Source organism: Lathamus discolor, chromosome 4 (genome assembly GCF_037157495.1).
Source record: "Lathamus discolor isolate bLatDis1 chromosome 4, bLatDis1.hap1, whole genome shotgun sequence".
Taxonomy (NCBI): domain Eukaryota; kingdom Metazoa; phylum Chordata; class Aves; order Psittaciformes; family Psittacidae; genus Lathamus; species Lathamus discolor.
In genome coordinates this window covers 45,469,440-45,482,436 of record NC_088887.1, presented here as the reverse complement: position 1 = coordinate 45,482,436, position 12,997 = coordinate 45,469,440, and the positions used below count along the sequence as shown (strand labels likewise).

Here is a 12,997-nt window from a genome sequence, read left to right as displayed (position 1 = left end):
TTCCACCTCTTTGTTCTCACCCTGCATTAGCTCCTCTGCTGACAGACATGCAGCTACTTCTTCTGAGACCATATGGCAGACTAATTAGGTTAAAAATGAGCAAGCAGGAACATTAAAGGGAGATAGAATTGTCGAATAGTTAGGGTTGGAAAGGGCCTTAAGATCATCTGGTTCCAACCCCCCTGCCAGTGGTAGGGACACCACACACTGAACCATGTCACCCAAGGCTCTGTCCAACCTGGCCTTGAACACTGCCAGGGATGGAGCATTCACAACTTTGCTGGGCAACCGATTCCAGTGCCTCACCACCCTCACAGTAAAGAACTTCTTCCTTATATCCAATCTAAACTTCCCCTGTTAGTTTGAACCCGTTACCCCTTGTCCTGTCACTACAGTCCCTAATGAAGAGCCCCTCCCCAGCATCCCTATAGCCCCCCCCTTCAGATACTGGAAGGCTGCTATGAGGTCTCCACGCAGCCTTCTCTTCTCCAGGCTGAGCAGCCCCAACTTTCTCAGCCTGTCTTCATACAGGAGGTGCTCCAGTCCCCTGATTATCCTTGTGGCCCTCCTCTGGACTTGTTCCAGCAGTTCCATGTCCTTTTTATGTTGAGGACACCAGAACTGCACAGAATACTCCAGGTGAGGTCTCACAAGAGCAGAGTAGAGAGGCAGGATCACCTCCTTCGACCTGCTGGTCATGCTCCTTTTGATGCAGCCCAGGATACGGTTGGCTTTCTGGGCTGTGAGTGCACACTGAAGCCGGCTCATGTTCATTTTCTCATCGACCAGCACCCCCAAGTCCTTCTCTGCAGGGCTGTTCTGAATCTCTTCTTTGCCCGACCTGTAGCTGTGCCTGGGATTGCTCTGACCCAGGTGTAGGACCTTGCACTTGGCATGGTTGAACTTCATAAGGTTGGCATCAGCCCACCTCACAAGCATGTCAAGGTCCCTCTGGATGGCATCCCTTCCCTCCAGCGTATCACCAAATCACACAGCTTGGTGTCATCGGCAAACTTGCTGAGGGCGCACTCAATCCCATTGTCCCTGTCACCGACAAGACCGGTCCCAACACCGACCCCTGAGGGACACCACTCTACTGGTCTCCAGCTGAACATCGAGCCATTGACCACAACTCTTTGTGTGCGGCCGTCCAGCCAGTTCTTTATCCACCATGTGGTCCATCCATCAAATTGATGTCTCTCCAGTTTAGAGACAAGGATGTTGTGTGGGACAGTGTCAAATGCTTTGCACAAGTCCAGGTAGATGACGTCAACTGCTTTACCCTTATCCATCAATTCTGTAGCCCCATCATAGAAGGCCACCAAATTGGTCAGGCAGGATTTCCCCTTAGTGAAGCCATGCTGGCTGTCACCAAGCACCTTGTTGTTTTTCACGTGCCTTAGCATGCCTTCCAGGAGAATCTGCTCCGAGATTTTACCAGGCACAGAGGTGAGACTGACTGGTCTGTAATTCCCTGGGTCATCCATTTTCCCCTTCTTGAAAATGGGGGTTATATTTCCCTTTTTCCAGTCGTCGGGAACTTCACCTGACTGCCATGATTTTTCAAATATGATGGCCAGTGGCTTAGCAACTTCATTCGCCAGCTCCTTCAGGATCCATGGATGGATTTCATCAGGTCCCATGGACTTGTGCACTTTCAGGTTCTTAAGATGGTCTCGAACCAGATCCTCTCCTACAGTGGTCCCAAGGTCTTCATTCTCACTGTCCCTGCGTCTGCTTTCCAAGACTTGGGTGGTGTGGTCAGAGCCTTTGCCAGTGAAGACCGAGGCAAAGTAGTCATTCAGAACCTCAGCCTTCTCCAAATCCAGGGCAGCCACTTCTCCCAAGAGCTTCCAGAGGGCCCTACATTGTCCCTTGTCTGTCTTTTATTCGCTACGTACCTATAGAATTTCTTTCTGTTATCCTTAACATCCCTAGCCAAGTTTAATTCTAACTGGGCCCTAGCTTTCCTAACCTGGTCCCTAGCTTCCCAGACAACATCCCTATATTCTTCCCAGGCCTCCTGTCCTTGCTTCCACCTTTTATAAGCCTCTTTTTTCCTTTGAATTTTCCTCAGCAGCTCCTTATCCATCCAAGGAGGTCTCCTGGCCCTTCTGCCGCACTTCCTTCTAGTTGGGATGCAGCACTCCTGAGCTTGTAGCAGGTGATCCTCAAATATCAACCAAGGGTCTTGGGCCCCCCTGCCCTCCAGGGCTATATCCTATAGAACCTTACTAAGCAGGTTCCTGAGGAGGCCAAAATCTGCTCTCTTGAAGTCCAGGGCAGTGAACTTGCTGTGTGCCCTTCTCACTGTCCTGAGGATCTCGATCTCGACCATCTCATAATTGCTACAACCAAGGCTGCCCTGCAGCATCACATTCTCAACAAGCCCTTCCCTGTTGGTGAGCACAAGGTCAAGCATGGCACCTCTCCATGTCGGCTCCTCTATTACTTGCAGAAGGAAGTTGTCTTCCACACAATCGAGGAAGCTCCTGCATTGCTTGTTCCGGGCTGTGCTGTCCCTCCAACAGATATCAGGGTGGTTTAAGTACCTGTCGTGGTTTAAACCTAACTACAAAGCTTGTTCACTCACTCCGCCTGCTCCTTGCTTTCCCCCTGCTCCCAGACGCATGGAGAGGAGAATCGAAAAGAATGCAACTCCCACGGGTTGAGATAAGAACAGTTTAGTAACTAAGGTATAACACAAACCACTGCTGCTACCACCAATGATAATAATGATAAAGGAAATAACAAGAGGAAAGAACACTACACCTCAACACCAGCTGACCAATAACTCGCCCCACTCCCTCAAGCCAAGCACCGACCGATACCTCATCCAACCCTCCAGTCCCCCAGCCCTTCTGGGTAACTCTCCGTTACATCCTGGTCATGATGTGCTGTGGTATGGAATACCTCTTTGGTCAGTTTGGGTCAGGTGTCCTGTCTCTGCTTCCTCCTGGCTTCCCCTCCTCCCTGGCAGACTATGAGGCTCTCAAAGTTGTTGGCCAGACCGAACATTTGAGCAGCAACTAAAAACATCGGTGTTATCAGCACTGTTCCCAGGCCAAAAATCAAAAACACAGCGCTGCACCAGCTACTAAGAAGGAGAAAAATAACTGCAACTGCTGAACCCAGGACAGTATCAGTAATATCCCCCATCGCCGTTCTCCCTTTAACTCTGACCCACAAACTCTTTGTTGACTGCTCAACATTTACTGGGAGCAAAGTAAAATAATCCAGTTTTTGATATCTGACAAGTAATTTGGGTATGTTTGACACAAAGCTCAGTACTGCAATCCGTATTCCGATGTCTGTTTTGCCTTTCCCTTTTTCCTTAGGTGTAGGTAAAGATATTGACACTGTACTGCCACTGACTCATATCCTGCAGCCTCTCAGCAGCTGCAGGCTTGCATCTCTCTTTGTCAGAGCATCCCTTTAAATTTTCACTATTTCACTTACTCTTCTTTTGGCCTGTGAGGGCTAAGGCAAAGTTGTGAATGTCTTCAGCAGTGTACCATCCCTGAGTCTTTGGATCCCCTTACAAGTTGCATCCACTTTTTCTAATGCTATTTTAACTTTACTGCCAAGTTTCTGTTACATTTTTGCCTTTTACAGAGGTATGAATGTTTTTCTTCAATTATTCTGCTCAGAGCAGAAATAATTTTTGATATTTTTAGTTAAGCCCCTTTCAAATGTGTGCTCTCCTCATGCAAGTTTTCTCTGATGCTAGAAACCAAGTAATCCAGAACACCTACTTTCCTACTCTGGTGTATTCAGGTAAGTCACAAAAGAAAATCACTGCATGTTTTTTGTTGGTCCTAAATATATCCTGTACCCAAGAAATACACTACTCATCTCAAATTTAGCACTAAATTTGGGAAACATATATATGAATACAGTAATTAGTCCATGTGAGCGTCCACAGGTTTTACTCAAATTTTGTTTTGTTTTTAATCAGGTTTGGTTATAAATGGGTAAAATGTGAGGCAGTGACAAATCAGTGTATGTTTTATAGCCTTGTGCCAATAGGAAAGCAAAACAGGAAAGCTTTATTTTAAATAGAGATGTTGGAAATTGTAGGGAAAGGCTGTCAGAGACATAGCAATTTGGCTTGTAAAGATGATTATATTTGGTGCCTAACTACTTGGTTCTTGAGGGTTTCTGTGACTTCAGGAAAGCAAATGTTTGGTCTGGATGATGGTGCTGTGGTTTAAACCTGATCTGATCTGCTTTCCCTTTCCCAGGAACTTGACCAAATGCATTTAAACCCTCCTGGGGGGCTGTTGTGCATTGTTATAAGACATGGGCATAATTACTGGAATAGCACCAAGACTGGGACAAGAACATGTAACAGCTAGAAATACCTCCATTGAGGTATATGTATATCATCCATAAATCTCATGTCGTCATGGGCATTTTATTTAGGACATCATATTTAAAGTGGGATTTTTTTATGGCTTTTACCTGTGTGCCAAGTTAATTGTGATCTCATTTTGAGATGAGGGAGAAGAAAAAGAATCCATTTGAGTGAAATGCATCAAAATAAAACTAAAGGAAGATCTCAAGCTGCTTGTAGCAATACTCTGGAAGAACAAGGTTGGGGTTTTTTGGTTTGGTTTTGTTTTTTTCTCCAGCCTGTTTCCTCTGAAAACGGAGGTTATGCAGTTGTGCTTTCCCTTACTGTGTGCCCAATCCCTCCTGCCCAGCCCTGCTCAGTAACACTGGACCTTGTCAGCCAACTTACACCAGATTTGACAAGAGGGAATTTGAGCTCAAAGATATTAAATTCTAACAGCTTTTTGCCCTGATGAAAAGGGTTTCTTGTTTCTGATACAAAGGCTTCTGAAGATAGATTTGTGTTGCTGGAGATCCAAGTGTGAGAGTAGGCAGCAGCCATTGCTTTTGCAGGGAGTCATGCTTCTCTGAGGGATGGGGGAGCATAGTGGGGGAATCTCTTTGGAGCAGCCACACGCAGGTCTGGTAGCTTTTCTTCACTTTTGTTTCCAAATGTCAGTGAATATGTAGAGTCATAGAGCCACAGAATGGTTTGGGTTGGAAGGGAACACAAAGACCATCCAGTTCTAACCCCCCTGCTATGGGCAGGGATGCCTTCCATTAGACCAAGTTGCTTAAAGCCCCATCCAACCTGGCCTTGAACACTTCCAGGGATGGGGCTGCCACAGCGTCTCTGGGTAACCTGTGCCAGGGCCTTGTCACCCTCACAGTAAATAATTTCTTCATAATGTCTAATCTAAAACTCCCCTCTTTCAGTTTAAAGCCATTGCCCCTTGCTTTATCCCTACATGCTCTTGTAAAAAGTTCCTCTCCAGCTTTCTTTTCAGCCCCTTCACGTACTGGAAGCTGCCCTAAGTTCGCCCCACAGCCTTCTCTTCTCCAGGCTGAGCAAGCCCAACTCTCTTAGCCTGTCTTCATAGGAGAGGTCTAAAGAGGTCTCAGCTCCCTTTACCCTCCCAATCTCCCTGTGCTTAAGTGTGACTCAGACTTTGGGCTTTAGCTATGTGGTTAGAACTGCATGAAGCTCCCAGCCTGTGACTTTTGGTTCAGACAATCCTTAGTGGACCTGTCCAAGTCCTGAGCAGACTTCTCAAATTCTTATCTACAACATTCCTGACTCTTTCTAATATTTCTTATTATACACCTGGAAATCCATTCATTAGGTACAAACTCACTGGACACCAAGCTTCCTTGCTTCCACTGTTTGTATAAATAGTCTTCGACAGTTGTGAGTGAACCTCTGGGACATAGCAAAATAAGTGGGTAAAGCTCTGGTGGCCCTAATGCAATATTGATAGATGTTATAGTCGTATCCTATCTACGCCCCTGCACCTACAGTTCTGGCCATTGGAAATGTCACATTTTCCAGCAATGTCTTTTTCAGTGCTTTTTTCAGTTAGATCATATGAGAAAGCGAAAAAAAAATTGCTGTGAGTTACCTCAGGTTATTTTATATATTTCTTAATCCCCATTTAACTTGCCTCTTTTAGGGTCCATGCCAGCATGTATGCTGGACATGGACTCTGGATTTAATCTAAGGGATGACAGATGCATGTGATGACTGACACACATGTTATAGTGTGAATGTGTCCTTTAGGAGAAGTAGTGTTTAGCTATAGTGTAATCTGCTTCTTGAAGAAAAATTGCTGGAAGACCTAAAGCAGTTCTTTCTGCTCAAGAATATATGCATTGTTTCATTAAAGTGCTTTTTCAAGAGCAGCTCTGAAAAAGCTTGCAAAATTGAGTGGTTTAACTTTAATCATCCCAGATGTTTGCTTTCATAATGAGTTGCTGTTTGGGTTAGATACAAGCACCTTTTAGTCAGAGAATGCAGTGTTTCCTACAGCAGGAACAAGTTTTTCTTGGAGTAATAACAACAGCTTAACCTATTTGGAATGAAAAAAGAAAAGTCATAATTGATTTAGTTAATAAAGTGTTGGAGAACAAAATATTCTCCTTTGCTGTCCTCTCCACAGTTGTGGTTATAGTTAGTGGAAGAGCTTGCCACCAGCAGCGTTCAGAGCCCTGCAAGGCCTCTTGGCTCTGTATTGGCTCTTAATTAATGACCCGCATTCTCACAGCTGCAGAGACCTTCTGTGATGTGGCTGTACCAGCAGAAAACAATGGAGTTATTTATTTGCAGCTGTATCTGTCACATGAATAAAGGACGTGAATTTGTGCCAGGGGTTGCTGTTGGCTGCAGCATGGGCATTTGGGGGAGTTTGTGGCAAAGAGAGTATCATTTATAAGTTTTAGAGGTCTGAGGACAAATGGTTAAGCTGTCTTCAAATGCAACATGCTGGGTTTTTCTCAAGCACAGCGTGTAAGTGAATCCCAGTTGGCTAATTCTGGCTACAAACAGCTGAATTGTTTGAAAAAAAGTTCAAGGCCCCATTGTGGAAGACTTGAAATGAAATGGAATGCAGCCATTGCAAATGGTCAAGCTGTATTAATCTCATGTTTATTAATCTTTTTCAACAAAGCCAGCATATACCTCTGCTTTTCTGCTGAAGCCACTCAAGCTGTATCTGGTGGCTGTGCCATCAGCAGTGGGTAGCACCTAAATTCTTCCTTTTACCATGAGCTATAAGTGCTCATAGGACATCATCAAAGCTGTGATGCTTGGATTCTGAACTGCTTCCATCAAGCTCAACTAATTCCTCTAAGGTAACTAACCTTCAGTTGGCTCCCACATAGGGCGAGTATTTAATGTGCACCATGAGGACAGCATCTCTGAGGAAATGTCTTCTGTAGCTAATGTATTGTGTAACTCAGCATCAAACGTCAAGAAATGTGAACTTCCTTGAACCAGCCTATGTAGGGAGAAGTTGGCATAGTACTATTGATTTTGGCTCTGATCAAGCACTTTTGCCCAGCCCTGGCATAGTGGTTGGAAGTGAGAACTGTTTGCTTGTGAAAGGGCAAGGTCATACACACATGCTTGTATTTGCTAGTAAACGTTCATGTGCATACACACACACCCCACTTTTTCTAGAAGTGGGGATACTCTTGCTGTGGTTCAGGCCAGCGCATGTTTCTGAGGATTTGCCAGCTCCTGCATATGGGTTTGGGTGGAAATATTTGCGCATTGTCCTGCCATTGTTTTAAGTGCCAGAGCGATCCCATTGTTTGAGCGGGATCTTGAGAGGCGATTCTGAGTGAGCGAAGTGATTCAGAGCATGTTGCAATTAATTATTGCTTTTTTTTTCCCCCCATGACTATTCAATTTTTATGAATGTTTAACAGAATCTTTGCCTAGCTTCATGAAGTGCCTTACTGGGCAAAAATAGCCAGAAGTGCTGTTAACCTTTCCAACAGTAAGCATGGCCATGTATTGTGTACTGCCAAAGAGCTGGCGGAGTTATTACAAGCAACCAACCAAATCCTACCACACTAATCAGAAACACCTATCAAATTCCACAAGCTTCTGTTACTGATCAGCAGTATCTGAAGCTGGTTCACATGTGCTTCATGCACCTTTACAAATACTGCCAGAAATGGACCTCTGCAGCTGTTGCCTGCAGCTGTGTGTGTTTTAGCCCTGGTTTCATAGCTCTGTACATGCTGGAAAAGCCAAGATGAGTGACCACAGCCAGTCTCTACAGCCACAGGGAAGGACTCTTATACTATGCCACAATGTAAATAAGGCCACAAACATGAACATGGAGAAGTCATACTGCTTCTGGCAGCTGATTTGTGATTTTCTTGTCAGATGGGTCACATGCTGCTTGGGACTGACCCTCCAGAGAAGTCCTGTAGTTGGAGCTTGCTGGTTCTTGTTGGGATATCTGCATGTTTCCGTAGCCCTCACCTTCTCTTTGGCTGTGCAGGAGAGGGGACCGAAGAGAGTCCAGCCTCTCCCTCTAACCTTCTTCCCTGTCTTCCTTTTCCCTCTTCCCCCCACAGTTTTCCCAGGGGAAATAACTGGTTGCTGCTTTGCTCCTTTGAAAGCTCTTCTTGGTTTCTGGCCTGATGTTGTCCTAGAGAGAGATCACACCTCGAAAGCAAAATGCTGTTTGTGAAACACTAACAGAGCATGATATTCAGCACACGGTAGCACTTCTCTAGACAGCAAAATTTTGAGTTATAAAGTATGGGACAATTTGAGCAAGGATGTGATCATTTAATGTTGGTTAGAGGCATATAAAGATGATGGAGTATGCATATGTCTAATAACTGTTCAGAATTTGTACTGTCAGTGGTTCAATACTGACATAGAAGGAAAACCATCATGCAACCAAGAGCAAATGCTTGTCAGATGGTTTTGAGATTTACTCAGCATTCAGATTATGGGCAAAGTTGATTCAGTGTTGAGATCACAGCATGTCCATGCATTTTCTGTGTCAATACCCTGCCCTATTGGCAGCCACTTTGAGACTTCTAGTAATTTCTGATATAAAGACTGAATAGCACAAGTGTCGCTTACATACCTTCTCAAACCTGTGCTACTCTTGTGCTAAGGATTGTTTATTCCAGGGATCTGCTCACACACATGGGGTCATTCATGTGCGAATGGGAATTCTTGTGCTGGAAGGTACATGGTCCTCTTGGTTTCATGGCATTTTTTCCCTCTTTCTTCAGCAGATGGATGTCAAAAATTATGGTTTAAATGTGGGAAAAATAGGCATGTGAAAATAAACAAATGCTTTTTTTGCTGTTCTGTGCCAAGCAGAGATGAGAATTCCCTTCTGGAGCTTGCTGACAAAGAAGGGCAGGAGTAAGAAATGAGGGCATTTTGTTTGCAGGACCACAGCTAAGCTGTACAGGGAGTTAAGGAGTGAGGGTTTCAGGACCTTCAATCTCTCCTGGATGGGGTGGGTTTTCACCTTATGCCCATCTGGTATCCAGGACAACCTGTGTGCAGGTACTCACATGGGGAAGAAACATTCAGTCTCTAAATTGGCAACTTTGCCATCATATGCACCTTGCAATATATACCTTTCTTCTCTCTACTTGTGCAGGTTTTTTTAACACATGGGTGGGGGCTGAGAAAAGAACTCCTAAATCTGCACAGAAATAACTCAAACACATAACTGTTATGGGAGCATGAGCATGGCAATGCCTCTCCCTGCGTCTTTACGTGTTACCTGAGAGTCCAACTCTGGAGGGAGTGAGAGCTCCTCAGAAGGCTGAATACCACAGTCAGCTCAGGGAAATTCACACTGAAATGGTTATCAAGTCTAAGCCAAAAACTGAAAAACCCTTATAAATAATAATAATAATAATTATTATTATTATTCCCCACCAACTTGAAGTGCCAAATAGATACTTTCCACTAAACTCATAGTAGTACTTGACTTGGAAGCAAAGGATCACCGCCTAAGATTCATTATGTGTCTGTAAGGACTAAAATAACTTGACTAGAAAAAAAATATAAAATCTAGCTTTTAAAGCAGCCCTATTCTGTAGGTTGTGCTGATTATTGCTTTGTGCTGCAGGACTGTGATTTTTGGCACGCAGTGTCACATACCAAATTCCCAAAATAAAATGCTACATGATACTCTAAGAGCTCCTCGGAACCTTTAAAAAGGGATTTGTCCACTGAATAGGTATCTCTTCTGGTGAAGCCAAATGATGCAGCAGGCATAGTTTAGGAAGAGAAAACTTTAAACAGCAGATAATTAGTCATTTTAAATAAGCATGAGGAGAAAAAAAGGAAACCTTCCATCAGTTTTGTGTTCATGAAAGTTGTCAGCAATCCTGCTTTGATTATAAAGGGTTTACAGCTATATGTTTGAATAGCTAAAACATCTGTTCAGCAACGTTGTGAAATCATCGTGTTTGGAGCCCTTGATAAGGGGGACTGCTGAGTGATTGGCTCATACTGGCTCTACAGGCAGCAAGGGCTGTACACTCAGTGGTCACCACTCGCTTTTCCTCCTCCTGGTCAGAGGAAAACGTAGGAGACAGGCTATTTTACGCACGATTTTCCTTTGAGAGACAGAGAGCAGGAAGTGCCTAGGAAATGGTTCACGACAGAAACCTGGAGCTGTAAATAGGAGAGAGGAGGAGGAGAGCTCATGGGTGCAGTTTGTGAAAGCTGAAATACCGATACTACAGAAGCAGAGGAAACCCAGACTTCTGTAAGAGCAAGCACGTCCTAGGCCATCCCGATGGAAGGAGAGACGGTACCTGAGTCCAAGAGAGCAGCCAGCAAAGCCACGCGAATTGCTCTTGGGATCTTTGTGAGTGGCACTGTTGTGCTTGGCACTGCACTTTTCTTGGGTAAGTGAAAAGGTTGAGGCAAACCTCAATGCAACCCTCCCCAGCCTGGCTTCTTAATGCCAGTGTTTGTGCTCCACAATCTGTTTTCGTGAAAATCTGAGTCTCTTCTTCTTTCCCCCTCATTTTATATTTATGCTGAAATGGAAATGTGTCAGGAGAAGGATATGTTGTGGGAATGCTAGAGCTAGAAGATGCAATGTGAGTTCATGTAACTTTCTGAATGCTAAATTTATGTTTGGATACTCAGTTGAATGTGTTCTCACCAGAATTGGGTTCTTCCACAAAACAGGGACAAACGGGTGAAACTATGCATATCACTAATGCTGGTTCCAAATGCACAGATTGTGATCAATGTGCAATAATATTCTCTGTTTCCTGAAAATGAATCTGTAGTGCACACATTTTATGGAACCTTTTGGGTTTTCCTTCATTTGGTTTTCATTTAGGGCTTGACTAAAATTCCTGTAGAAGACTTCAATAGTGCATATGCTTGCACATTTTTTAGATCTTTCTCTGCTTATATGATGAATCGTAAAGTCGGCTTTGCAAAAATCGGAAAGATTACATTTAGGATAAGATTAAAACTTTTTGATTAGATTCATAAACTGTAACTGGATGAAATAGAGAAGGAATTAGTTTTTCTTTTCCAGGATTTGGACTCATCTGTAGGTTGGTTTTGTTGGAGTATCTCTTGGAAACATACATCTACACCTATAAAATGATGTGAAGAAGTACAAATGAACCCAGAGCCACAAAGCACAAAAAAGAAGAGAAACCAGTGTTATATCTTCTAAGAACTTTCAGAGGCAGACACTTTCTGAGAATAATTCAGCACAACTCTTCACTTCTTTGGACCAGCACAGATTTCCCTGGACAGGAGGGAATGTAACCTCTAACCACTGTTTTGATAACCTCCAATCCTTTATAATTTTGTGATCTTGTTTAAAAGGTCTGTTTTACTTATCATCACAACATAGAAAATTATGCCAGGTTCTATGTAACATATTTAAAGCACCAGGGTTGCAATTAGTGTTTTTCTGTTCTAGAGCAAAATCTCCAAACATTTGAAGGAAAGTAGCTCGTGTATAAGTGAGTAACCCCACTTGGTTCAACAGAACCGGTCATAAATGTGAGTAGGTTTGAATCTTCAACTTGCTAGTGCAAAATATTGTTTCTAGATGAAAAACAATGTTTTTCACCTCAAGAATAAAATATCAAACACCAGAGGGTAATGGAGAGACCTTAATTCCTTTTTTTTTTTAGCACTAGATTGTTTGTTTACTGCTTGTGAAAAGCAAACATTTGCCACCATAGCTTGTCAGAGACAGAATTGTTTTATCCATAGACCAGACATGAAAATTCAAGCAAATATATTAATTTTTAGACACAGTTTCTAAGTGTGCTGAGGTCTATTCCATAGCCAGTGTCAAAATTTTCATTGGCATAACTGCTAAGAAACTAAAAACGCTGGCCGTGGGTCAACAAAAATGTTTGTAGGATTCGTTTGGGAATTGTCCAAGGTTTTTGACCACAAGAATAAAGGAAAAAAGTTAAATTGTTTTGGCTCAACATCTTATCAATGCAATGTTTCAGAGTTTCATTGTGACACTCTGTTTTGTTTGTAAGTTTGAGTTTAACTCTTAGATTTGTTAAACTGCAGAAAAAGAGACTGTTATTACTGGTCATGTGGAACATTTTAGGCACCTCAAAATGACTTCTTCAGTTTTCATTTAATTTGCAAAACTTGCTGTTTCCGGTACACCTGGAATGATTTCCTTTAAATTTCCCACACTGAGGAGTGACACGTAGCCTTCTCCTGCTTCTCTTGTTTTTCTTCTCACGAGTTCCTGAAGGAATCTGAGAGAATTATGTATTTTTATTTACTGTTGCTCAGTCTTTCCAGCTGTAGCCATACTACGGTTCCAGCAGGGAGCTACCGGAGGAGTTGCTTGGCATCAGGCTGGGTCCTGCCTGCAGCTCTCTGAATGGTGGTGTGGGCTGTAGCAGGAGAGGAGCCACCTCCTGCTTAGGAGCCAGGGTCAGAGCAAAAGGAAGCAATTCATTCTCCGGTTCCCGTGGGTGGGAAAGAAGTCAGGCAACTTTGAACTTCAATTTGGTAGCCTCTCCTCCTGACTGGTAGACTCTGTTATTCTCAGAGTATAGGAACATCCACACCATTTGCTTCTGCATATTGGTGTTTTCCCTTTCCAGATTTTTTAGGGGAACATATCTACAATGTGTATTTGCTTAAGAATCT

At 43.4% G+C, this 12,997-nt stretch overlaps 1 protein-coding gene across 1 annotated transcript in view; it reads left to right on the top strand.

The window, feature by feature from the left end:
• Positions 1-10,339: 10,339 nt before the first annotated feature.
• Positions 10,340-12,997, top strand: part of PHEX (phosphate regulating endopeptidase X-linked) — a 96,358-nt gene continuing 93,700 nt past the window's right edge. The window contains exon 1 of the mRNA XM_065677292.1: positions 10,340-10,740. Coding sequence (XP_065533364.1) covers positions 10,629-10,740 — 112 coding nt within the window. The 5' untranslated portion in view covers positions 10,340-10,628. The remainder of the gene's footprint in view (positions 10,741-12,997) is intronic.